A 27,978-nucleotide genomic window follows, 5' to 3' on the forward strand; every position below is an offset into this window, starting at 1 on the left:
CGCTAATGAATTACTCATCATAATCAGTTGGTTACAAACAACCTCCATTAGGTGCTCTTCCCCAATCCAACACCAAACTCTTATGAAGTCAACATAAGCCTTACCATACACAAAAAGCCACGTTACAAATTCACCAAATAAAATTAGTTGTTGCCAAGATTTTCATCCTTCATTAAACTTGCAAAATAAAACTAAATAACAACGTGCTAGATTTACAAATAATTTAATTTATACACATTGTTATTGTAAATGTTTTTACACTTTCAGTCAGCCCATAACTATCAGATAATTGTTTGTCAAAAAAAAAAAAACATCAGATAAGTGAAAATGTTTTTTTTTTAAGAAAGATAATTGAAAATGTTTAAATTTTAACTATAATAATTGAAAATGTTTGAATTTTAACTATAATAATCGAAAATGTTTGAATTTTAACTATAATAATCGAAAATGTTTAAATTTTAACTATAATTACTTCTAAAGTCACAAATATAATGATTGTAATTTGTCGGAAATATATGGAAATTAATCTCATTTACAAATTAAAAAGTATATACTCGATACTCTTATGAAGTTTCTAGTGTCTTATGAAAAAATAAATGTCTTATGAAAAAATAAATTTTTTCATAAGAGAGCTTCTATCTTTTATTGATATAATACCTCTTTCAAACAAATTGCTTTTAAATGAAGGCGAGGACAAACTTTGATCTTTTATTATAGTGGACTGCAAATCATTAAATTAAAATTAATATCTCTTAATCTAAACTTCAATCGACTCAATGTAAATTGAGTGTGGATGATTCATTTTATTAGAAAAATATAATTTTGAGTTGGTCTAAATATACAACCAAGATTATCCTAATGCGTAAAACTGAGTTGATATATAAACCATTTGATCTCAATGATCTCAGATTAATGATCGACATCTGTTGCAACATAAAAATATTATAATAGTGAATCTAAATCCAATACCTATATTTTTTAAGGAAATCCAATACCTATATATTTTCTTCAAAAATGTTTCACGAATTCATTTTTTTTCTTTTCTTTTGCAAGTCTCAAAACATAATAATAAGGAAAAAATAAAAAGTCTATTTTAATCCCCTGCTTCACACGCAACCAGACAAAAAATAAAGTTCAATCTTAACATACACAAAACAAAAAAAACAACCTTGTTCCACTCTTAACACTCACTCTACAAGACTACAACCCCTTTAACACTTTTCTGATATTCTTTTTTCACTTTGAAGTTTCATTTCCAAATAATAGCAACACTTTCACTTTTTGTAACAGTTCACAAGACACTAGAAACTTTTTGTTCATAGCAATAGCATCACTTGAAACATGCATTCTTTTTCCATTATATTGCTTTGTGGATAGTATTTGTTAAAGTTTCTTGCTAAATTCTTTATTAGGCTATTGGTTTGGTATGGATCTGTTGGATCTTCTACTTCTGAGTGGTACAAAGTTGAAATGAGTGTTAAAGTTTGGTTTTTTATCAAGTGATTTAGCTTTTGAATTGATTTGAAATGGTGGGTTGGTTTTAGATTCAAAAGGGTTAGTTTAGAATATGAAGAAGAAAGTGGTTCAGCAGAAATGGAAGAAGAAGGTTTTTGCTTTGATTTTGGTGGTGGTGCTTTGTTTTGGGAGTTTGTTGTTTATGCAGATGCGGTATACTCATGTTTTGGGACTTGTTTCATTGCAACATCAACTTGTTTCTCAAGTTCAGAAGCCTAAGATTGCTTTTCTCTTCATTGCAAGGAATAGGCTTCCTTTGGAATTGGTTTGGGATGCATTCTTTAGGGTACACTCTTTTTCTCTTTCAATTATTATTTTGTTTCTATTTGTTTTTTGGAATTTTGTGTGTGTGTGTGTGTGTGTGTGTGTGTGTGTGTGTACTTGGTGGTTAATAGGAGGCTTAATTAGAAACTAAAGTAGAGTGCATCAATTGTGCTTAGTTTCAGCTTTAATGATTAATCAAAGCCTATATGCTTCTTTTTCCAGATTCAGAACTTGTAACACTTTGAGCTACCGTTGCATAGTTCCCGGTAGTGCGTTGATGTTACCTTTTTTATAGGCAAATGTTAGTGGTTATTTTATTAGGGGGAAATGAAATTTGTTAGTAGAAGGAATCGAACCTAGACCCTCGTTCGTAATATTCCTCTTGCATCCCTCCTTCAAGGACGTGTTGATGTTACTTGAATGCATTGTCGATAATAGTGAATGGTGTAAATTTAGTAACTTCAATAATATGTTTTAAATCATGATGTGCATTTAGCAATCATTGATCAGTACAGTGTAGGGACAATTGTTTATGGTAAGATAATATGGTCCTTTTAGTCTTTTGCGCTTTTGTATTCTCTGGTGTTCGATACCCTTTACATTGATAAACTTAATAGTAGTTTTTACTTTTTGGAGAGCTTAGATGTGTGCCTGTGAAGTTCTATCAGAAGGAAATTTTGATTCCTTTTAAATACACAGTTATGTCCTTTGGGGATGAACTAGAATCTAGAAACATGCTCGATTGAGTATTTAAGCGGCTTGGTTCTTCCCTCTTGATAGCTAGCTTTTAAGAGAGGGTTTCCCAAGTGCTTTGATGCTTATCATCCTCTTTTTTGTAATAATGATTTTGATAAGAGCAATTTTACCTCACTTGCCATTACAACATTTCTAATAATTAACGCAAGCTTCCTTAACTTATTGACCATATGTTAAGAGACTCACCTTTGGCTAAATTATTATGGAAGTGTTCATAATAGATGTGTAGTTGTTGATTCTCATTAATGTTTGTTTTGTAAATGTTAGCAATTTCATAGAATGCTAGTTGTTGAAATGTTGAGGTGCAGTAACGGTTACAGAAACATTTATATTGCATTTTCAGGGAGGCGATAACAATTTCTCGATTTTCGTTCATCCTAGGCCAGGGTTTGTGTTGAATGAGGCAACAACTAGATCATCATATTTTTTGAATCGTCAAGTTAATGATAGCATACAGGTTCCTCTTCTCTCTTTGTTTGAAACATAATTTGCTTTTTGTTATCAACCATGTCCATTTGCTATCTTATGTGTTGGAATCAATAAGCTGTTATAGTTGACTAGGTAGAGGAAGACCTAAAAAAACTATAAAGAGAAACTATTATGAAAGATCTAGAGATTAATGAGTTGGATAAAAATAAGAAACTATTTGGTAGAATATTATGGCGTCGTTTGATCCATGTAGCCGACCCCACTTAGTGGGATAAAGCTTGGTTGTTGTTGTAGTTGACTTAGGGCTGTTTGAATCGACTTATTTGAACTTATCTACTGCTATAAACGCTTGTGAGATTGAATAAGAGAACTTAGGAAGACAGCTTAAGACATGTCCCTAAGTTGTTATCAGCTTATTTTTATAAGCTATTCTGGATAATTTATGGAAATAGCTTATAGCCTATATGAAAGAAGTTTGACTTTTTATTTGATCTTTTGTTATAAAAATAGTTTAGACATAAGCAATGCTTAATTAATCTGTTTATCCAAACAGGGGTTTATTGTTACATTCCTTTCCTTGGATTCAAGTGTGGTCCAACTATGAAGTTCTATAGTCTAATTTTATCCTGTGTGTTTATTTATCACATGTAAAACACTGTTATATAGTTTATTTTGACTCAAACACAGTTAATATAGTTACTTATTGAAATAATCTCATTTTATCGGCTGATTTCTATCTCACTCTCATCGATGAATTATTTGCTTATACCATGTTTAAAATGTCAGAAGAAAAATTATTTCAATTTACTAAACTGTAATATGATTTTGTTATGTTTATACCTTCATGATATTTAGTCAACATGATCTTTTTGCAGATAGATTGGGGTGAAGCAAGCATGATAGAGGCCGAGCGCATTTTACTTAGACATGCTCTTGATGATCCTCTAAATGACCGCTTTGTTTTCCTCTCAGATAGGTGAGGGTATAATTTTGTTAACAACCATAAACTTCAATCATTATATAAGTACTCTCCACTTACTATAGGACTCTTCATGGTTTCGTTCAGGAGGGAAAACCGAACTGAATTGTTCATAAAGTTTGGTAAAATTGAACCAAACCACTAATAGTTTACCCCGAACCGAACCAAGCTGATGTGTAGGTTCAGTGTACCGGTTATGTGGTTCCGTACCAAACTAAATTTTTTTGAAACCAAATGATTCTTTGCGAGGACTGTTGGAAAAAAAACGAAAAACCGAACCAAATCGAATATTAGAACTGTTTTGAAAAAAACAAAAAACTGAGCTGGACCGTGAAACAAAACTGATAACTAGGGTTCAATTTTTTATTTTTTTCAACAGTTCTACTTACCATACGTTGCTTAATTATATGGTAGAAGAAAAATGATAACTGATGTTTCTCAAATTTTGAGCTAGCACCTTACTATATTTCAGTTGATTGATTTTCTTTTCAGCTGTATACCTTTATACAACTTCAGCTACACATATGACTACATCATGTCAGCATCGACTAGTTTTGTCGATAGGTGAGTTAATATACACACTTGCCTTATGCTCTCTAGCACATTTCAATAAAGCTCCATATATATACGACATTAATCTTGACAGATTTCAATAATATATCAGATGATTTTTAGATTTATGTAAAAATTTACAGAGATGATCTGTTATATAAACTTTCAGTCCCAACAATTAGTTTTGTTAAATACATATTGAGTAAAACGTCATTGAAGTTACTTGTTACTATTTATTATGCCTTTGTAGTTATTTATTCATTTGCAACAATATAATTGTTATGAATTTATCATTAAAATATATACAGCTTCGCTGACACAAAAGGAGGTCGTTACAATCCAAAAATGGATCCAGTTATTCCAGTCTATAACTGGAGAAAAGGATCTCAGGTAAAAAAAATCTAATGTAATGTGTCGTTTACTATAAGTTCATTCTAAATCTTAAATTACAACACATTCATTGCCAAAGATTGCCATCTTATACCTATCTTTGTATGAATTCTTCTGCAGTGGGCTGTTCTGACCAGGAAGCATGCCAAGGTTGTAGTGGAGGACGATACTGTCTTTCCAATGTTTCAAAAATTTTGCAAGGTACTTCCTCCTTCTTATATTATGTGTCTCAATTGGAACATGCACATATCTTACGAAAATGATTAATGATACGAATTTTCAATGCAATATCCTTTTGCTTCATTTATTATTTGTCCATCATATACTCTCATGGTTTTCACAAATACTATGCCATTAAATGTTATAAAACCCAATCTTTCTTCCATTTAGTATTTTTTAAGCCATATATTTGTGCTTGTCTCTTTTATGCCGACGGCGATAGTCTCATTCTACTTTTCATCTCTAAATGTAGAAAAAGCCGCTACCCGAATTTTGGAGGGATCAAGTCATTGTAAGTGGTCTATGTAGTATCTACAAACAAAGTTATTTAATAATTTCTTTATTTTATAACATTAGCTTCAATTAGTCACTTTTCTTAATAAAATCATAAGTTCTGCTCAAAAAAATGTCTGATTCAATATTTCATTCTGAATTGGTACATGATGTCAATTAGGTTCCTAGGAATTATATGAACACATGAAGTAACGACTTTTTAATACATCTCCTTTCTTCGCGCAGCCTGCTGACACGTCCAAGATCCACAACTGTATACCAGATGAACACTATGTTCAAACATTGCTGGCTGTAAGAATCTCTTTTCCTTTCTGTGAACACTATTGCATTTCTTTCAAGTTGAATATAAAACATCTTTTGAAAAACAGACAGTTAAAGAAATCAAAGAAAATACATTGCATCTATTTTAAACTTTATGATGTTGCTTGTTTAATTTTACAAATATTTTTACGTGATCACCCTGGTTTTGCTTTAATATTTTTTTACTATTTGTGTTTTTCTTCCCAAATCTAGCAAAAAGGCCTCGAAAAAGAACTAACACGAAGATCAGTGACACATACTGCATGGGATATTTCCAACTCCAGAGATCGTGAGCGCCGTGGATGGCATCCAGTGACTTATAAGTTCTCAGATGCTACTCCGATGCTTATTAAATTTATAAAGGTTTGACATGTACTGCACTACCACTGCAAAATCACTTTCTTGAATCAACTTTCATTCTGTGATAATAATAAGGTTATCATACTAGGAAGCTGGAGACATTATAGAGTATATTAATAATTAACATTTTGTTAGAATGGTACTTGATAATGATAGGAATCATCCTAAAGATGAATTCAAACAATAATTCACCTACTACATATCAGCATATATAAACTAATAAAAGCAAGGTGTGAGATTTTGGTTATTATAGCTAAGAAAATTCCTTGATCCTGCTCCTAATAAAATCTGAATCTTAATTTTGATTTCCATCAGTCAACTAATGAAAGATACGTTTTAAAGAGCAATTAGCGTAGCAGAAATTTAAACAAATTGTTATTGCTATGCAATAAGTTGTTTAGTTCTTAGTCTTGTTAAATAGCGGCTATAGTATAAAGTTCATGTATTCTACTTTGATGAAACAAAATATGTATAAGTTTGATTTTTTTTTTTTTTTTGTTGTAGGAAATAGATAATATTTATTACGAGACTGAATACCGAAGAGAATGGTGTACAAGCAAGGGTAAACCGTCCACTTGCTTCCTTTTTGCAAGAAAGTTTACTAGGACTGCTGCTTTGAGGCTTCTTAACATGGTAAGTTCATATATCATAGGGTTTTCTTGATGAGTGATTGTGAGCTTTCAAATATTTTTACGGTAAACTAGATCATTTTTTAGTTTCTTCGGTTTGATTGGTTTATTTGAGTTTATCGACCGACATAAACACCTTTAGACTGTTTGAAAGAGCTTATGAATAAAGCTTCTGATATGTCAATAATCTGTTTTCAGCTTATTTTCATAAGCTTGCCAAGATAGCCTATGAAACACAGTTCGACTTTATTTTATCTTTTGTTATAGAAATAGTCTATACATAGCCACTTATATGATAAGCACTTATGCTATAAATGCTTAATTGAGTTATTTATCTAAACAAGGTCTCTCTGCCGAGATTGTTATTTATTTTTTGATTCTCTGTTGGACAGTCCGTTTTAGGAGATTTCAGTTAAAAGAACAAAATGCTTATTGCCAGTGGCTGATACAAGCAGAGTAGAACATGTACTTAGTAAAGAAGTAAGATGGAGAAAAGAGAATAAAGCAAAAGCAGTTGAAGATTATTGACTGCTACAGTGATATGTATATTGAATTGTATTGTATTGTACATTTAGACAGTTAAAATGAGTGCTTGTGTATTGTGATGTATATGTTCTAATTTTTTATTTTATTTTTCAGAATAATTTTGACAACAATCTTGCAAGACAGTCCCTCTTTATAGAAAATAATAGTTGAATGAAAATATACCGACATAAACAATGTCTCACTCGCAACATGAATTACTTGGGCTATGTTTGGTTCAAATGAGGTGATGTGCTTTGGTTAAATTTGTTCTTTTTACACAAAAATTATGATTTCACATAAGATTGATAATTTCTTTATCTCCACACCGCCCCTCTATGCTTTTGTTTTGTGATATATATGTAGATATGGTTAAACCTGAACAAAAGTAAAGACAATACATTAAAACACTTGGCAAAATTAGTGAAAATGAGGCAGACTTGAATTTTTTTTATAATTTGTCTAAGAAATGAGGCAAGAATTAATAATTATTATTTGTTTAAGAAATGAAATGTTATAAAATTCTATGCGATTGTTTAATAAAAAACATCAGTTATTTTATAGGTATTTTTTTGAAGGCTCAATTATTTGATCAATTATTTGATAGATAATAGATACGTAGATATAATGAGAGTTAGAGTTTACAATCATTTTTTCTAACTAACATATATAATATTCATATTTAATAGATTCAAAATTCATATTTAATACTTTTTTTTTTTGACAAGTTTTTCTTATGCATACAATTTTTGTTTTGACAAATTAATACTTAATAACCATTTTCTCATGTTATAGTTTATTTATGTTAATACAATGTGAAAAAAGAGTGTCGTACATTTCAAAACTTAATAATATTTGCACGCAACAGGTTTTGTCCCATTTCTTACGTTGTATTGTTGTATGCATTGGACACCAAAGTGACAGATAGATAGATGCATGTGCAATCTTTTACCTTCAATTATTCAAAGTTTATATTTTGAGACAGTGACTTCTTCACTTGACTTGACTCCACCTCCACTTCACTTTTTTATTACATCCAACTTTCATTTTCTGCAACAAAACGCGTTACAGCACAGCATGTTCCAATCCTGAAATGTCTGCAATATCATACATTAAATAACTCCTAGGTATGTGTATATTTTTAGAATAAACAAACCCACCAACACTTATATAGTTCATTTTTTTATCAACAAGTTTTATTAGATCCATTATGTTGTCACCCTACCCTTATCCTCTTGATTCAAGTCCGCTTATTCATCTACCAGATGATGTGTTTGCCACAGTTTCAAGGTACCTAATTCCCAGAGAAGTTTTCAATCTTAGTTTATGCTGCAAGAGTCTCTATGCTCTTGCATCTTCTGAGAAAGTTTGGCTTACTCAATGTGATATTATAGATATAGTTTCACTCAAAGACCTTGTTGAGTGGAGAAAGTGTGTTTCATCTTACAAATCACTTTGTCGTTTTCTTTTGAGTGTTAAACCATTGCTTGGTATTTGGGTTCAACAGAATCCTGAACTTGGTAATCTTGTTTATGTAATGCCAGGTTTTGTTTCTGTTGTAGCGTGTCGAATAATACCTCAGGAGGTTGTTTCTTTAGGGATCCAAGATTGTTCTATCCTTTGGTCACCTGTGTTTGAAATTGTTTGCGATTTCGATGGTTCTAATATGTTTTTTCTTCATGGTAGGGAAGAAGAGGGGGTAGATTGTGTTTATCATGGTTCACTCAAGTGTGTTAATAGATTTTGTAATTTATTGTTGCTTGAGGTTGAATCTAGGAAACAAGATAATAATGAGGTAATGATTCCTTTTAGGAGGTTGGGTTTTAGGGATAGAAAAAAGTTGCTTGAGATCACTACTAGCCAAGTTAGATTAGAGGTTCCTAATATGGGAACTGGGCCATTGTTTCCTAGATCAAGAGATGATTCTGTAAATTTTCAGAAAGATTTGGTGCTTTTGAAGGAAAGAAGAGCATTCCTTGTTCAAATGGCTCAAATGTATAAGCTTGGTTGTATTCAGATTGAAAATAAGGAAAATTCTCAAGGGGAAGAAGTATGTTCAATGGAATTAGAGGTTGATCAGGCGAGAAAGAGTCGTGACTATTCAAAAGCTTTCTCTTTTCCTCCAAGCAATAAGGATAGTGACACACAATGCATCAAGAGAAAGAGTCTTGGTGGTTATTTTTGGGGTGGCTTTAAACATATCTTTGGAAGATCTAGTTTAGTTGACGACTGTGCTGTCAATACTGATCATCAATACATCACAACCGCAGGGCCAAGTAACCATCGAAGATCTAGTTCGACCGATGGCAGTGCTGTCAATATTGATCTGCAACGCAACACGATGGCAGGGACAAGAGACGATCAAAGATCTGGTACAACCGATGGCAGTGTTGTCAATATTGATCAGAAACACGAAACAAGATACCATCGAAGATCTAGTACAATCGATGGAGGTGTTAACAATATTGATCAGCATCACAAAATGATTGCTGGAACAATAGATGATCAAAGATCGAGTGCAATTGATGGGAGTGTTGTCAATATTGATCAGCAACACAACACGGCCGCAGGAACTGGAGAGAATGACATAGGGATTAGTTCAAGCCATGAGATAAAGAATGCAAAGCTTCAACACTTTCTTAGATCAAGTGACACGTTAATGCTAACATTGAGTGCATTAAATGCAAAATTATCATCTTTTCGAGGTTGGCCGAATATGAACAAAAGTTGGTTTGCACTTTACAAGATGCCTTTGCAAGTTCCTAAAGAAGACCAAGTGTATGCTGGTTTATGGGGCGGTACTTTTGGGTGGCCTCATGAAAAACCTTCTCAAAACAAGCCAAAAAAGGCTTTATTCTTTCTTTTGCTCTCGTATTGGGAGTCGAAGGGACAACAACTTCTCATTGGAACAAAAATATTGGAAGGCGCTCGCTATGCATTGCATCCTAATGGTTCAGCAATGTTTATAGTGAATATCAACGAGCCTTCTTCTGATCCGTTTCCTTGGGAAACTGATAGGAACTCGTTTTCGATGAATATTGAACATGCTTTTGCGGGAGAAGGTATTGCAAGTGGTTATGGTTTCAAATATCCAGGAGCAAAATCTGGTTCCCTCTTTGTACTTCAAAATGGCGATCTTGCCTTTGTTTGGAAGGAATCTAGAGATGTTTTGACCCTGCAAAGACTTAACTTGCAAGAACTTTTGAAGAAAGGAAGAAGGATACCTTCTCTGCCTCCTATTGACAATTTTTCATATTTGATGAAATCCTGCTTAAATGTGTTTACAAGCTAAAATATTTTGTTTGTTACATAGCTTAATAGATATCACAATTTGAGCCTGTTTTTTCTTATGATTACTCCAAGCATCTTGCATGGAAGTTACAGTTACAATGATTTATGAATTCTTTATAACCAATTCCAGTTATTTAGGATTTTTTTGGTCTTATAATTTTGGGGAGTAACAAATATTTACTAGACTCTTGTGTCTCTTGTAAGTGTCACTCTTCTAATTTGCAACTACAATAAAATTATTTGCACAAAGTAGTTTTTTTTCTAGTTATTTTACTAGTGTGTATGATTGTTAAGCTTAAAAGAAATACAGTTTATTCATGACTCCGATAGAACAATAGAAAGGCTTTCATGACGAGAACTGTAAGCTTCTCTTTTTAGAAAAGAAATGATTGATAATGTCCTGCCTGTGAAAAATGGATACATTTTAAGTAGATCATTTTTATATTAGTTGAAATGTTTCCACCCTGTTATTGCTTAGTGTGTGTTTGGTTTCCCGTTTGCAACAAACAAAAGCACGTTTGCACGATGCGTTTTTGCCGTGATTTTCAGAAGCTCCAAATACTAGCTTCTTCGCTAACGTGGTTTTTTGCCGTGATTTCCATCGAACACTGTTTTGCAAACGCTGTACCAAACAAACACTTAATATAATTAATTAATGACAACACCCTTAAGGCCTTAACACACAGAGGAAACTTGCATTTATAAAGGCATAACTCATAAATCATAACTAAAATGAGTTATTTAGCAGAAGGAGCATTTTTTTTATATATACAATGCTCACAATAAGTTAAGCTTATTGAATCCAAATTAAGTACTAAGGAACAACTTCCCCGTCAAGGAATCGTCCAAACTGTTGAGGAAACCTCTGCACATTTGCTCTCAATTGTCTGAACTCTTTTAAATCTTCCACCCATGTACTGTAACTCGAATTCCTAGCCAGAACATCAATAGACACCTCCTTATTTTGAATCAACTCGATGGCATATTTCTCAAAGTTTTCGATTTTCCCCCACAATGTATCCAACTTGTTAGTGTCTCTTTCACTTCTCATACCATTCAACCAATCCCTTGCTTCTTCAACTTTAGCCCAGAAACATGAATCTTGTGTTGAACTTGCAAATGTGCTTCTCTCTTTATTTTCTTCACCAATAATAACTTCTCTATTCTTCCACCACCTATCAAAAATCTCATACCTTCTCTCTCTACCATGTTCTATGTAATGACCCTTTTCTATATGCTTCCCTTTCCCATAATATTCAGCTATGTCAAGTGGTTCAGCCAAAAGTTTATAGAATTGTGAAGCACAGACCCATTTGGCTCTTTGGTCAAAGTCATGAGGTAGCTCGTTTTTTTCAAACATATCAATCACATTGTCCCAGAATCTAGCAAGTTTGTGACGGAACATGTTGACTTGCATGTGTACTTTGGCAGCTCCTCTTGTTTTGAATGAGTCATAGTAACCCATTTCATTATCATGTTCATCACACAACCTCTTGTACCATTCTATTTGGGCTCTGTAAGGTACAACCTTGGCTAAGGATAATGCTAGGTTTGCAGCATTTAGAGCTGGTGATAGACCCGTTCTCCTTGCCGACTTCAAACATTCTTTGGCTGGTATCACTGCAGATTCCTGTTGGTTACATCATACAGTAATTTGTTCAGTGAAAAATTGCATTCTTATAATTGAAGCTAAGGTTTTGTTGGATAGATCGTTTAACTAAGCGTTTATAGCATAAGGGCTTATCGCATGAGTGTACATGTATAAGTTATTTCTATAACAAAAGATGAAATAAAGTCAATCTGTTTTTCATAGAAGCTATATTTATTGTCATAAGCTATCTTGAGAAGAATATGGAATAAGCTGAAAACTGCTTATAAACACATCTAAGTTGTTTCCATAAATTTTCGCAACCAGTTACACAAATGTTTATGTCAGTAGATAAAATTCAATAAACAAATCTAAACAGGCCTTTTAAACTATGGATCATGTGAAGCTAACATAGGGTTAAAAAAAGTCTGCAGCCACGATTGATGTCTCTTATCGAGATTGCGAATCGACCACAATTGAGGCACATTTGATAACAATTCTTCACAATATTAAGTGGTTCGCAACGTGATCTTGACCACAATTATGATTTAAAACCTTGGATTATATTAGTGAGAGCTCCCAATTTGAATGTAATGAAAAAATAATTATGAAACTTTCTTATTTGAAGCAAATTCTTTCTTTTTTTCTAACATATAGAAAAAAGTTCGGTCAAAATAATAATAATTACCTGATTTGCTAAACCAGAAGATTGGATGGCCAATTCAAGCCCTGCCTCATAGCTTGAGTTAGGAATGTTCCCAAGCATAGTGTTTTTCTTATTCAACATTTCCAAAGACAAACTATTAACCAACTCTCCATACTTCAAATGTTCCTCAATACTACTAGTTGGAGAACCAGTTGAAAACATCAAATGCATCATCTTCACAACTGTGTTTGGAAAATCCACACATAAAGCCCCTTCTTCTGAAACAAAAAAGTAGTTTCCAAAGGGATGAAACAAAATTGGCACTGAAGCTTCAGCTGCTTCACCATTTTGTGTTGCAGTTTCCAAAGAATTCAATACAGCAGTGAACAACTCAGCCTTTTCTTTCTCAGAAACTTGAGCTGCAAGCTTTCCATATTCTGGTGAATTCATGGAGAAGTGCCAAAACTGAAGCAGGAAATTTAGCTGAGAAGTGTGAGGTGTAATAGGTGCAAATAGCAATCTTGGCATTATGTCATGTTTTGATACTACATGACAAAAATTTCCACCCCATTTTTCTCTGGAAATGGCTTGGGAAAATGATTTGTTACCAAGTAATGGTGAACCAAAAGTGATGCACATTACTGGTAAAGATGAAGAGATGGATCTGAGGTAAGAAAGAAGCCAAAGCGTGCATAGAGATGCTATAGCTCCTCCAATGGAATGACCAGTGATCACAAGTGATTTTGTGTCAGTATTTTCTAATATAGCCAACACCTGAAATGGTAACATAAATTTTCACTAGTTAGTTATTAATAATATTCTAGGTTGTTATTCTAGGAAACAAAAAAGAAATAGCTCTTTCGAGATTTCAACATGAATATTTAGTAATAACAAATGAAAAACTAGTGGTCAAAAATTAATTTTGTGTATAATTATATGTCCTCGTTGTTACAACCTAGTGGTTTGACCGTGATGACATTTTATGTGGAATTTTAGGCTCAAACGCAAGTCATCACATTGTCCATCTTTCGTGTTTATTTATGTGTTGGTCAATAGGGAAATAGCAAAATTTTAAAAAAAAATTACTTTTTATTATTAGAGATAAAAGTGATTTTAAACATATTATCCAAAAAAAAGTGATTTTAAAAATACAATTATTTTAAAATATTTGGATGTTATGAAGTAGAATTATTTTTGACTCCAAAGAATATTCTAATTTAAAGCTGAGATAGTACCTTATGTCTCAAATTGTGATTTTAAATCTCAAATTTCATTTTTAACTAGTTTTTATATAAATATATTTAAATATAAATTATATTATGATCAATCAACTTTAACTAAAATCAAATTAGAAAATAGTTGATTCAAAATGAATTCTCGGTCCACCTAAAGCCAAACAAACACCCTTTGTAGTTTGTATAGTTGATGTATGTATATAGGCGAGAAAAGGTTGATAAAGTGGTAAAGGGGTCGTGTTAAAAATATTTGTATGTCTCTGTAGAAGAATGTTAACGAGTGATTTTAGAGTATTAGTTAAAATACTAAAAATAATAAATTTATAATAAAAGATTGTATAATCATTGTATTAATTAAAGAAACAAAAAAATTAATAAAATATTTAAACAATGTCATTAAAACACTCGTAAGCAAAACTCTTCTTCATATATGGGTAAATTGTGCAAACGATCATCCCATGTCCAAGTCTTATGTTTACTTCTCAATTATTTTTGTTATCATTTTGCTGAGACTGAGATGCGTCATTGTGAGTGTCATGTGTGACACGACTCATTTTGTATTCGTGCTCTTGAATCATTGAATATAAGGACTATTATCCCCAACTTTGTCTTAACCTGGTGTGAACATTGAACAAGGTTTATCTTTAACGTGATGTGAGTCATGTGGTAATAATAATTGTAGCATATTTATTTTTTTTTTTTTGTAAGGTCATCAAAAAAGATACACTTCTATTAAGGGTCACCTGAAAACTATTTATCATATCACAAAATATATTGTCATTTCAAATCCCTATCAGGTCAGGTGGGACAAAAGACAATCTTTATGAATTATATGATCCCCTTTCACACGCACTCAATGACGATAATGCCCCTCAGTCAACTAGTGCTGGTCAATGGCCATCACTCAGTGATGTTACTAGTATAATATATTTTGCTATTCAAATTTAATTTTTCATTCTAAAAGTTAATTCCACTCCCATCTTTGTTTGTGGCATTATCTAATATCTATTTTTTTTTTTTTGTGAAGGATCTTCGATTATCTTAATATCTACTTGATGAAGGAGGCAACTGCTATCATTTTGATATTGGAATCTAGGACCCTTTCAATGTGCCCAGTGGCATGTTTTATGCACTAATCAAGGTGGCTAATTGATTGTTAGCACTTTTGTGGAAGAAAAAAAAAATGATGAGTTTGAATTTTTATTGGGGTCCATGTTCACACTGCTAATATATTATTTGCTTTCGTACGCCAAAGAAATTTATTTATTATGAAATAGTAAAACCGATGAGTTTATCTAATTATATTTAGTACTATTATTATTTAGGCTTAATTGCACTTTTGACCCCCTATCTTTCCAAGACTTGCGGTTACAGCCCCCTAACTAATTTAAATACAAAACAGCCCCCTAAGTATTGAATCTTTGGCAGTTTTGGCCCCCAACGCTGACGTGGCACCCTAAATGAGGTGCCACGTGTCATTTTTTAAATTTTTTAAATATATTCCATAATATATTAAATCATAAATTATTTGATGTTGAACAGCAGAAGATTTGTTTATGAATTAGGATACATAATATTGGTTGTAAAAATTTCTTTCTTTAAACTTAACTTTCAAATTATAACATTATTCATCTAATTATTTCCTTTTCTTCACCTGATCTCCATAATTTGTCAGGTTCGTGCACCAACGCTGATAAAAAAAAAAGGTGTGAGTGTGAGTGTGACAGTGAAAGGGAATGGATCATGGAGGAGATGGGGTTATTTATCTCTTTCAAACTTTTTTTTCCTTTTAAAATTTTTACCAGTGTTATAATAGAAAATGCTAACAAATGTTTCTGAGTCACTAATTAAAAAAACAAATATAATAATTAAAATTTAAACTTATGTGATCAAACTTTCAAAAATACAAAAAAAGAAATTGATATTTTCAATTGAAAATTTTAGTTTTTTGTTTCTTTAACTAATGCTCCTATCCTAAGGGCACCGTTACATGGCCTATCAAATTTACTTTCATGTTTTGTCCATTAGTGCTTTCTTTTATACCAAAGTAGCACGCCTCACTAACAACATCGCCGTCTCAAGCATATGAGAGAATATCCCAAAAAATATATCCAAGAAAAAAGGACAATAAACAACTACAAATACAAATCCCATAATGACGATGATGTTAGTGTATATTTCGTGTGTTAACTCTCCTATTTCAGGTAAGAGTAATGATATTTTGACATCCATTTGATGACAACTTTGTTGACAACCTTGTTTTTCTCACTTCTTATTGGTCAAAAACAATAGAGAGAGAAAAAGGAAGAGAGATGATAACAACATCATGTGAGTATGAGAGAGAAAGTTGTCCAAAAGTTGTCAAAAAGTGGTTGTCAAAATATCATTTCTCTTCAGGTAAAAGTGGACATTTAGAATTCAGAGTTCAACTCCCCGATTCCTAATAAAAAAATAGATATTTAGAATTCGAAATTTGGTCGATGGACAAGTTAATTTTGTCAAAGAATGATTCGTCTTTAAGCGGAGCTCGTTAACCACTTGAGCTAATTCACTTGATTAAATTAGTGTACATTTGTTTATCACTATTTCCTCTATCTCTTACTTAAACATTAATTGCACTTGAGTACAGTTTAGGGTCATCCTATCCTATATTTTAGTTTTCAAACAATGGATATCCTTGCATTTGTATGGTTAGTATCAGGGGCGATTTTACCCCCCAGCTAGCCCGGGCTCATCCCATACTTTCTTTGTATCGCTACGAGAAATTTACAAGAAATTTGACTTTTAGTGACGGCTAAAATCCGTCACTATAGGGCAAATTTCCGTAGGTAAATCTGTCTGTCATTGCCAAATGACTGTCACTGCATGTTTTTCACCTTTACCTACGGAAAAACCGTAGGTAATTCTAAGGAGACCATTTTAAAAGCATTATGGACCTCTACCTACGGTTGCGGCTGTCACTAAAACTTATCGTTGTTTTATTTTGCCCAGGCTCCAAAAAATTCCTGGTTCCGCCACTGGTTAGTATATACTAGTAACATTTAGATTCATATGACAATTCACAAAATATATAAATACAAATTTAAAAAACAATCAGAATACCAAATTTAAAATTTAACATGTCCAATCTTGATTGTTACCAATAATTTGAGTGTGTGAATTCAGGACAAAGCACGTAAAAACAGGCCAGCATGTCCACATAACGAATGCAAGACAAAAATATAATGTGCAAAATTAATACCAAAAACAAAATGACAAACAACAACCTAATTCAGAATGCTTAAAAAAAAAAAAAAAAAAAAAAAACCTAATTCAGAAAGAAAAATGAACTTATATTAAGAAAAGAGGATTTATATATAATAGATTGATATGTGTATAAACAAATTAAATATGAACAACATTAAATATGAATTCCTCTATATAATATAAAATGAAAAAAAAATGAAAAAAAACAAACCTGGTTTTGGATTGAGTTGAAAAGGGAAGAAAAGAGATTCAACATCCCGGAGTGAACCTTCACCGGCTCCTCCTCTTCCTTATTCCGACGCGTCGAAAACAGCGGCACTCCACCGATGCTTTCCAACGCCTCCAACGTTCTCCAACTCGGATCCGATCCCCCGCCGGCCCTTTGAACGCCGGAGAAAGCTACATACACGACGTTGCCAACATGCTCCACCACAAAACTGCGGAGGTTGACGGCTGAGGCGTTGGCCATGCTGCACATCCTCCATGACTCCGGCAACAGTGGCGTAGAAATCAAGAACGTTGCCAGCATCTCACTGCTCTCAAACCTGACACAAGAAAAAACAACATCGTTTCATAAATTTCAACAAACAACAACAACAACAACCTTAGCTTTGTCAAAAAGACAACAACCTCAGAGTTTTCGTGGAAATTGAAGTTTTGATTATTCTATGATGTTTTGTTTGAAAATTAGTTAGTGAGTGGAAATGAATGAGTGAGTACTTACGGTGAAGTTTCGTTTGCAGCCATGGTTTTAATTTTCTTAAATTGGGGTCTTTGTCTTGTGGAGAAGAAGAACGAGTAAGGTTTCAAGTTTGAACGAGCAACTTGAGTTGAATCTTCTTTGGCCTTTGAATTATGACCTTATATAATATGATTATGAGTTATGACCTTTTATGCGCGTTCTTTTTTGTTTTTTAGATTAATTTTCACTCACTATCGCCAATAGAATATTTGTAATATTTTACCATGTTAATCAATTACAAACTATATTTTTAGTAAATTATAATCTCCTTGAAACAAATTGCTTACATAGTGCCGATATTAAAAAATTTGACACATGCATTATGATATATTTTTTTTAAAACGTCCATTATGATTTCTAATAAAATTGTATTTGTTAGTTAGATTTATCTCAACTAAAAGTGTCGATATTGTTAGGTTGAACATCTTCACTCGAGTTCGAATATAAGATCTTGCAGTTGTGTGTGAGTTTCATATGGTACTTGTCACTTTGTCTACAAATCAAAGATGAGTGTTTTTGTCCAAATTAAAATGTGTTAATTGTTAAAATAGACCTTCATAAAATGAAATACGTCGATTATACTTAATTTATAACATCTCTTATTGAACTTATTTTATGTGCATCTAATTAATTTGTATGCGACCTTCTCTAACGTGTTTTTGATTTGTACCCCAAATTGAACTTTAATGCACTAGAACTAGAATATAGCATGTTTTTCGATTCAAATCATGCTAACATGTTGTTCTTCTTCACATAAGCAAGCTTTACTCGACTGTGTTTTGTCAATCGAAGTAAAATATATTTGAATCTATAATTGTCAAAATAATAAGAAAAACATTGGTCACTCTGATTGTAAAAACACAGGTCAAATATGAATGACTAATACATAAAAAGTAAGGGAAAAATATTTATCATGTTGAAAAATATTATTAAAAAAAACAAATATTTATCACTGGTGTATAAAAAAAATTGGCACAAATATTTGTCATTGATAAAAAAATTATAAAAAAAAAAGCCTCTTCACACAAGCAAAGCATTACTTGATTGTGTTATGTCCCTCAAAATAAATGGTATGCATATTTGTCATCCATAATTATAAAAAAAAAATACATAACATCTATTTGTCATTGATACATAATAAAACACTGAAAAATCAGTTGTCACTAATAAGTATATAAAAAAAACTTAAAATAAAATTATATAAAAAACTTAAAATCAGTTGTCACTAATAAGTATATATAAAAAGTATATAAAAAAAAATCCCTCAAAAAAAAGTATATAAAAAAAAACTTGACAAATATTCATGAAATGCAAGCTCAAAATAAAATTTCATAGCATCAACAAATCAAAGCATAAAGATAAAATTATTGCTTAATCAAAGTATATGATTTCAAACATTCCAATCAATAGTTAATAAGTTAGATTTACAAATCTCACATAAATGTATCACTCAACGGTCAAACATGTAGTGTGTTTCACTCAAACCAAATGGTGCATTCACAACAAATCAATTGGGATATACATCTACGCACAATTATAAAACATACGTTATCAATCATGGATCACTAAAATTTTGTTTGCGAGTTTGGAGGAGAAGGGAGGAGAAGATTTAGAAGAAGAAAAAAAGGAATAGGCAAATGAAAGAAATATAAGACATGGGGAGGAGAGGGTTTTGAGGTTTATTTTTCTTCACAATACAAAACTCTCATAATTTGGGGAAACTCAAAAATTGTATTGGAGGATGCTTTCGAAGGTATATATGATTTTTTTTTAAAATTTAATCTTTGTTATTAGAGTATTTTTAAAATTAAAAATATATTAATCATAAGCATTAATTTATCATACTTTCCCAGAGTCCTCCCTTCCCCTCCGCACAAACTCTCAATCAAAACCTAAAGCTTTTATAAAGGTTGTAATTTGGCTAGACTTCAAACAATATTTGTTTTTCTTAAAATTCAAAAAGCCTAACAACAAGAGAGCATTTATTCACTATACAACTATTTACAATTCAAGCACTATCTTTTTTTCCACTCACGACTCACAAGTGATTCTTTCGATTTATTACTCTTGATAACTTTTTTTTTTTTTTTTTTGTGTTTTTTCCCCTTTTTTGCACATTTTTTGCAGACAAGTTCATCCTCCCCAACTTGAATTAAACCTTATCATAAATAAATGTTCTCTTACCCTGAGACTAGATGACATGATTTATTTCTCATTTAGGATTTACGGGTCAAAATTTTCAAAAAGAACAAAAATTTAATATTTGGCTCAAAGGGGTTAATTATTGATCACTTTTTCTCACGGGTAGACTTGTTTCGGCCAAGCAATTTCTCTCAATGCATAAAAAATATCCCTGTAAGTATGTTTTTGGTCCTATAATTATTTTAACTTTTTGTTTTAATTTTCCTAAAATTTTACTTCGACACTCAATCCCCCAACACTTTTCAGTCACCACTTTTTAAAAGAATATTATAAAAGGATAATATAGCAAACAAAATTAGTTTAAATGAGGGTAAAATAGGTAAGAAAAGTCGGTTAAAAAATATGTATTCTCTATATATAGTATAGATATAAAGACAATTGTTAGCATACAAGATGTTCAATTTGTCTCAATAAATATATTTTCAAAATATTATTATTTTATAATTTTTATGATAGATAAATCAAAGATATTAGTCACTCTCACTTATTTCAACAATTTGACTAATTTGTCTTTAATTTAAAAATGTTAAAACTAATTTGATATTATTCTTTAAGGTCTAGCTAACTACTGTTCTTAAAGGCATTGATTAAGAAACCCAACAAATCAAGTTTTGTCTTAGAAATACAAGTGAAACATTTGTTGAAGTCAAAAGTACATTATTTTTTGCTCAAAAAAAAAGTACATTATTTTATATGTAAAAATTACTTATTTTACTAGTTCTTTAAACAATGCTCTAAAGATATTTATTACCATTTTTCTATTTTTTTATGGAAAATGCTAACGGTTCCCCCGGGACACTGGTTAAAGATACTAAAAGGGAAATTATACAATAGTTAATACATTGAAATTGTGTAATTAATTTATAAAAAATTAAAAAAAATCCTTTTATGGTAATAATTTACTTTTTTGGTATGCTTAACCGGTGTCCCGAAGACACCGGTTAACATGACCTTTTTTTATTAGATCAAATTGAGTCACAAGAAAATTGTTGGGTATTAAATTAGGTGATGAAAGCTTATTAAATACTAACACTAATATGACATCTCAAAGAGAACACTCCTAAAACCGCGTGAAATTGAGTGAGGCTGAATAAATTGAGGGAGTAGATGACTTCAGATAGAGCGAAAGAGACTCTCCTCTTGACTGGTCATGGTCACTTGACTCTCTCAAAACGCGTTTGCGTTTCATTTGGTGAACATAAAATAATTGGATCACCCTCACATTATATGGTTTGATTTGATATGTTAGATGTAGCTTTAAATTTGCGATTTTCTAATGTGTGAAATTAAATGTTTCGTATAGGCTCTCACAAACATCTCTATTATATATATTTGCACTACTTTATTTTGATAGTACACATGGCATCCTTATATTGAAAGGTGCATTTAATGTTTTGTGTAATTGGTACATATTATGTGATTTGTGCAAGACTTATGTAATTAACATGATTATGCAAGTTGACTAAAAGGCTTATAATGACAAAAAAATAAATAGAATATTTTATATAAATTATTTTTGCTATTTAATGTGTTACTAATTTCATTACTAAATTAATGGCATAATTGATGTGACTTACTTGCTTCTTTTTTCCTATAAATATTGTTTGTTCGTCTCAAACATCTACACATCATTTAGAATTCATACTAAAATTTTAAAAATATTCTCAAAATCTCTCTTTTATTTTATTGAAACACTTTTCTTCTTAACATATTTTTTTCAACACTCTAATTTCAAAAATTGATTCAATTTATGATATTACTCCAGTACATGTTGTATATATCCATGTATTTTGTTCAAATTCACATATTCATCCTATGATACCCTCGAGTTCTAACGGCTTATGACAAGATATGTACCAATTACATGTTGGTACATAATTCTTAATTATCATCCAATCAAATTGTAATCAACACATCATCATATTAAGTTAGTCAGTCTTGAGTTTTTTTTCCTATATATAGTCAATTTGTCTTTCATCATTTGTATATGCATCTTCCTTCCATACAAATTGTTTATAATATCATTTATTTGAAATGCAAATATTTCTACCTCCTGACCAATTCAATTTTATTGATTTCATTATTATCAAATTGATTGAGGCACCTTTTTTTTTCCTTCCGAATTTTGATTCCCTTTTATAGGTTTAGCTGTCGGCTCTGTTAATTTTAGGGTTTTCATCCCCATATATATTTACACCTTTTGAAAATGTTTGCTTCACGTTTTAATGAATTTCATTATTTTTCTATTAATTTGAAGCGACGTAATTGAAAGACGTTTTGAATCAGATTTCTTCATTCCAAAACTATTTTTTTTGCCACTATTAATAATGAGAGATATGTGAAAGGCATGTCAATGTTTTGTTCTTCCAACGTTGAAGTTGTGCATATAAAAGAGAATTCTTCCTTAAAAAAAACAGAGAATTCTCAAAAAAATTTGGGTAACATATTAGTTGATAGTTCTCAAGATATTATATTTTTATCTTACATTTTTGTGGTGCAAACTATTCATGTATGTTGTAGAACAAGACCGACCCCTGCGAAAATGTAGAAAATTTATTTTAGTTACTTTTTTTCAATGAATTTATCTAAACCTCACTATTTTCTTTATTATTTTTATTTGCTCCTATTCAAAAGAACTGATTTAATTTATTAAGTTTTTTCGTTTCTATTGTCAATCACTCATTTTCACTAAACATGGTGTTGATATATATATTATTTCACATAAATTATTTTAACATCAAATCTCATCCAGTCATTTCATTTGATAAATTAGTTCACATGCATCAAATACTCTTTATCACCTAATCAAGCATTCCAATTTTATCTCCCGATATTTATTTATTTCTGCCATCAACACATACTCAAACTTCTTTGTTAATTTTTTTACAAATTGCATGATAAAACACATACTTATGGTTGTTTGATTCACTCATCAACATCGATAATATTTATTTGCCTTTATTTCATACCCATATTTTTTTATTTATTTTAAAATTATATTAAAAAAAGACAACAATCTCGGCTAAACTATCAAGGGTTAATAGTGTTTTTCACCCCTGTAATATAGGTCATTTCCGGTTTTCGCCCCTGTAAAAATTCCGGTTTGATTTATGCCCTTGTAAAAAAAAAAAATTCCGGAAAACACCCCTCCCCCCTCCAACTCAGCAGATTCGCTGACGTGGCGCTGACTTGGCTTTTTTTTTCATTTTTTATTTTTTTTTAATGCCACGTGTAAAAAAAAATTTCCAGGTCATATTTTTTTTAAAAAAATATTTAAAAATAAATTTTAAAAAATAAAAAAAATCCAAAAAATAATAAAATATTCAGTTTTTTTTCCAAAAAATTTAAAAAATCGAAAAAAAATCCAAAAAATCAAAAAAAAATAAAAAAGTTTTTTAAAAAAAATTAAAAAATCGAAAATAATTTTTAAAAAATAAAAAATCCAAAAAATCATAAAAACATTCAGTTTTTTTAAAAAATTTAAAACCGGAAAAAAAATTAGATTTTTTTGAAAAATTTAAAAATTAGAAAAAACCTATTAAGATTGTACTTGGAAATTTAAAAAATCAGAAAATATAATCAGATTTTTTTAAAATTAAAAAGATTTTTAAAAATTCTGGAATTTAATTTTCAAAATACAAAAAAAGTAAATTTTCAAAATTATAAAAAAGGTCAGATTTTTTATAAAACATTCTGGAAAAAAAATTAATTTTTAAAAATCTGAATACAAATTTAGAGGTTTTTATAAAAGTCATGGAAATTCCATTTTTCCTATAATTAAGCTCTTCCTTAGAGGAGGTAGAAATCATAAATCATAAATCTCATAAAATCTTTTCACGACGATGGCAAAACCCTTTGATATTATTTGAGAATAAAAAGTCTTACTATAGCCCCAAAATGGATTTTTGTTAGAATCGTTAGGCAAAAAAAATAATTTTTGGAATGATATGATTTTTTTCGCAATATTTTATTAAAATTGTGGTATAAGATTTTCGAATAAAAAATCTGAATTTTTCTATATTTGTATTCAGATTTTTAAAAATTATTTTTTTTTCCAGAATGTTTTATAAAAAATCTGACCTTTTTTTTAATTTTGAAAATTTACTTTTTTTGTATTTTGAAAATTAAATTCCAGAATTTTTAAAAATCTTTTTAATTTTAAAAAAATCTGATAATATTTTCTGATTTTTTAAATTTCCAAAAACAATCTTAATAGGTTTTTTCTAATTTTTAAATTTTTCAAAAAAATCTATTTTTTTTCCGGTTTTAAAATCTTTTGGAAAAAAAATATGACTATTTTTCTGTTTTTTTATATTTCGATTTTTTAAATTTTTTAAAAAAACTGAATGTTTTTATGATTTTTTGGATTTTTTATTTTTTAAAAATTATTTTCGATTTTTTAAAATTTTTTTAAAAAACTTTTTTATTTTTATGATTTTTTGGATTTTTTTCGATTTTTTTAATTTTCTGGAAAAAAACTGAATATTTTATTATTTTTTGGATTTTTTTATTTTTTAAAATATTTTTTTAAAAAAAATATGACCTGGAAATTTTTTTTACACGTGGCATTAAAAAAAAATAAAAAATGAAAAAAAAAGCCAAGTCAGCGCCACGTCAGCGAATCATCTGAGTTGGAGGGGGGAGGGGTGTTTTCCGGAAAAAAAAATTTTTACAAGGGCATTAATCAAACCGGAATTTTTACAGGGGCGAAAACCGGAAATGGCCTATATTACAGGGGTGAAAAACACTATTAACCCAACTATCAATATCTCTATCCGTATCCTTATCTACATCTACAATCTACATTTACATCTACAATATAAACAAGTGAAACCATTTTCATTCAAAAGTACATGTGGCATGTTATAGTCTCATTCTAATTAATGTCAGGCTAATTAATGCTAGAAAAATTCAAATTTCCATTACATGGTATATGCTTAGCACCTGGTATTTCAGTCTCAACACATACTTCCATATACTGCCTCTATTTTAAGAAATCATTTGATTTATTATTATGATCAAAATGATATCTAGAAATTTAATTGCCTGATATCAAATCAAACAAGAAACTGCCCATAAAAAAATCAAACAAGAAACTATCAACTGCAAATTAATGAAATTAAATTCAAATTATTCAACACTTATAACAGTCCTAAAAAAGAATGTTGACAATTGGTCTAATTCAAGACTATCGTTGAATTGTTTCTCACCTATTAAAATCAAATTAAAACCAAAATAAAATAGTGAAAGGTAATGATTCTTTTCGTCACAAAAAGGAAATAAAATAGATCAGATCTTTATCTCCCATCCTATTCTCATCACTATTACTATTTTTCAAAAATGGTTTTGAGAACGGTAAGAAGATCAAGAACACCTTTAGTTCCTACAATTTCATCAAATTTTATTGTTGATTGCATCAGACCGTTCCCCTTCATCATCGTTTGTGACCATGGTTTAGGATTTTATTGCTAATAGTTGGATTTTTAGCTGTACAGGAGAAAATAAGAGGGAGAATGTTAGTTATCAAATAATTTGTTGAGAAATTGATTTTGAAGCTGAAGAAAGGCATAAACGAAAGGGATCTTGAATCTTCTCTCCTGATTTATATTTTGTTCCAATTCTCTCATGATTTATATTTTGTTCCAAATAATTGTCTACTATATATCATTTTTGAAAATGCTTCATTTGAGACATTATTTTCATCATATAACGATATGATCTTATTCATTAAATTTCTTTTGCTATTAATGTAACATATTTATTTTCCCATATATTTGTTTGCGGATGACCATATTGCTACTCAATGTTCCTCAAATTTACAAAGAACTTATCGGATTTATAACTAAAGTATATCTCAGTTTAATCGACTTTAATTCCTTCCAGTTTGGTTGTGTTTCTTCTAATTGGGAGGAAACTCAACATTATTGAAATTTCTTTTATCGGTTTTGTTTACAATGTGTTCATTATTTTGCAGAGACCTTTATAATATTGAGAACAAAGTAGTTTCCTATCTATATATTCAGTTCAAGGTCGCGCATCCTATATTAACTGTCAGGGCCAAACTTTAGTTTTTTTGGTAATTTGTCATTTACTCATTTTATACCACGAATCATATGTAATAAGTGTGTATTTTAGTCTTTTTAAGGCTTTTGTTTATTTTTCTGCTTTGTGTTGTTTGGATTAGTGTTGCATTATAAGAATTTTGAATTAGGGTTTCATTTTTCTTTGTTGCAGCTTCTCTTCTGGATTCTTAAGTTTCTTTTTTGACATATTCTAGATTCTTACGTTGCAAAAGTTTTTCTGAATTTTATTACTATGATTATTTCTGAAATTTGCTAAAAAAAAAATCTAAATTTTTATTGCAACTTTATTTCTGAATTATGTGTTCTCACGGAATTTCATATATTTTATTTTCAATATTAAATAAATACAAACATTTGAAGAAAAAAAAATTCCTCTTTTATTTTTTTTGAGGGAATTCTTCTTTTATTTAAATGCAGTTTTGGTCGAACCAAACCGTACACCATCGATTCAGTTTGGTTCGTTTCCACTTTTAAAAAATGATAAAATCCAAACCTCATTTGACTTTGAAGAGCATGTAAATGGTAGTTTAAAAAAATCATTATAACAATCAATATTTTGAATAAAACACGTTTACTCAATAATATAAGTATTGTACTACCTCTCATAAAAACAAAGTTGTAAAGAGTGTATATACACATTAATCAAAATATATCTATTTTAAAAGGGGCACTAGCCAACAAATGTGTATTTTTTTATGTTAATCTTAAACCGAACCTCCACTAGATAGAACTAGAAAATTAGGTGTAGAACATATACAGTGGCTAGACCTATGGGTTTTTAGATGCAATATTGCACATGTTAAAGCAACTGAAAGTAATAACTTCTTATTGAAAACAACTATTATTTATTAAAAAACTACACATTTAATATAAAATGCACAACAATTATTTATTACTAAGACCCATTTAATATTTTTTGAAGTGTTGAGTTTGAGAGATTTTTTATTTTTTTAGTTAAATGGGGTTCAATTATGAACCAGCTGCATCACTTTATAAATGCATAAATAAAAGGAAACAAGAACAAAAAGAGTTGGGGGATGGACCAAAACCTTCTCAATAAAGCTAAGCAAAAAGCTGAGGGGCAAACACCAAACCAAGAAAAAAGTAAATAACAAGAAAATAAAAAGTAAAGAAAACCAAAAGAAAAATAAAAGGAACGAACTAAGAGAAAGTCCTTGAGTTATTCTGGTAACATATATACTCCTAGAGTTTGAAAGATTAAATCTTATTAAGTATTAATTATAAGAGCAAGTGACATGTACATAGAGACTCATTTAAGCAACCAAAAGGAGAGGTCCATTGTGGATGCTCTAACAATCGATTAACTTATTGATGAAAATTTTTGGTCGAAAATAATACAAAATAAATGCTTGCTGAAATTATCAATTTTTAAATATTATTGTTATTATTATTATATTATTATTAATAATAATAAATATTGATTTTTAATGTTTATTAGATATACTAATTAAATGTATCAATTAAGTTTGGTAACTAATTTTATATTTGATATTTTTTCGAGTTATCATGAAATTGGTATAAAGCTTACATCACCGCTTAGCAGTGACTAATCTTAGTTGGAAAACATGTGGGATACATAAGACGAGTTCTCTCATCTCAGCTGAATATTTTCCATACACATGAGGCAGAAATTGAACTGCTATCCACATACTTACGAGGCTCTAATCCATTATCAATTTGACCATTTTTTCCTAGGGTCATAGCTTACATGTTAA

General features: G+C 30.4%; 2 protein-coding genes and 1 pseudogene across 4 annotated transcripts; 2 read left to right on the forward strand and 1 right to left on the reverse strand.

Annotated features, from left to right (window-relative positions):
- Positions 1–1,171: 1,171 nt before the first annotated feature.
- LOC146933939 (Core-2/I-branching beta-1,6-N-acetylglucosaminyltransferase family protein) lies at positions 1,172–7,404 on the forward strand. Its single transcript, XM_085705752.1, has 11 exons — positions 1,172–1,801; positions 2,879–2,992; positions 3,840–3,940; positions 4,436–4,507; positions 4,804–4,885; positions 5,006–5,086; positions 5,358–5,396; positions 5,624–5,689; positions 5,912–6,061; positions 6,563–6,691; positions 7,080–7,404. Exons 1-11 carry the CDS (start codon positions 1,568–1,570, stop codon positions 7,101–7,103), a joined length of 1,092 nt encoding a protein of 363 aa, XP_085561878.1. The 5' UTR covers positions 1,172–1,567; the 3' UTR covers positions 7,104–7,404.
- Positions 7,405–8,352: 948 nt separating this feature from the next.
- On the forward strand, positions 8,353–10,749 carry LOC146933940 (F-box protein At5g39450 pseudogene; annotated as a pseudogene). The gene has a single exon (XR_015007620.1). The product of XR_015007620.1 is annotated as an F-box protein At5g39450 pseudogene (transcript).
- A 376-nt stretch (positions 10,750–11,125) lies between these two features.
- PAD4 (alpha/beta-Hydrolases superfamily protein) lies at positions 11,126–18,047 on the reverse strand. Of its 2 annotated transcripts, none has more exons than XM_085705749.1 (4): positions 17,940–18,047; positions 17,427–17,760; positions 12,777–13,508; positions 11,126–12,130 (listed from the first exon to the last, which is right to left on the reverse strand). In XM_085705749.1, the coding sequence occupies exons 1-4, from the start codon at positions 17,960–17,962 to the stop codon at positions 11,315–11,317; spliced, it is 1,905 nt and encodes a 634-aa protein (XP_085561875.1). In that variant the 5' UTR covers positions 17,963–18,047; the 3' UTR covers positions 11,126–11,314. The 2 variants fall into 2 exon arrangements, with proteins under 2 accessions (XP_085561875.1, XP_085561877.1); XM_085705751.1 differs by having other exon boundaries at positions 17,846–18,047.
- Between the last annotated feature and the right edge of the window lie 9,931 nt (positions 18,048–27,978).

The sequence above is a fragment of the Medicago sativa genome, chromosome 4, assembly GCF_051527215.1.
Source record: "Medicago sativa cultivar Bolivia chromosome 4, Bolivia_mono, whole genome shotgun sequence".
Taxonomy (NCBI): Eukaryota; Viridiplantae; Streptophyta; class Magnoliopsida; order Fabales; family Fabaceae; genus Medicago; species Medicago sativa.

Bases quoted from the DNA above. Each gene is read 5' to 3' on its own strand.
- LOC146933939 (XM_085705752.1), top strand. From the start codon at position 1,568: ATGAAGAAGAAAGTGGTTCAGCAGAAATGGAAGAAGAAGGTTTTTGCT. The intron at 3,941-4,435 runs GTGAGGGTATAA...TTTTCTTTTCAG, and splicing joins TTTGTTTTCCTCTCAGATAG to CTGTATACCTTTATACAACT. The intron at 5,087-5,357 runs GTACTTCCTCCT...CTCTAAATGTAG, and splicing joins TGTTTCAAAAATTTTGCAAG to AAAAAGCCGCTACCCGAATT.
- PAD4 (XM_085705749.1), bottom strand. From the start codon at position 17,962: ATGGCTGCAAACGAAACTTCACC. The intron at 17,761-17,939 runs GTAAGTACTCAC...TTCTTGTGTCAG, and splicing joins GCTGCAAACGAAACTTCACC to GTTTGAGAGCAGTGAGATGC. The intron at 13,509-17,426 runs GTTTGTTTTTTT...TTACCATTTCAG, and splicing joins TCAACTCAATCCAAAACCAG to GTGTTGGCTATATTAGAAAA.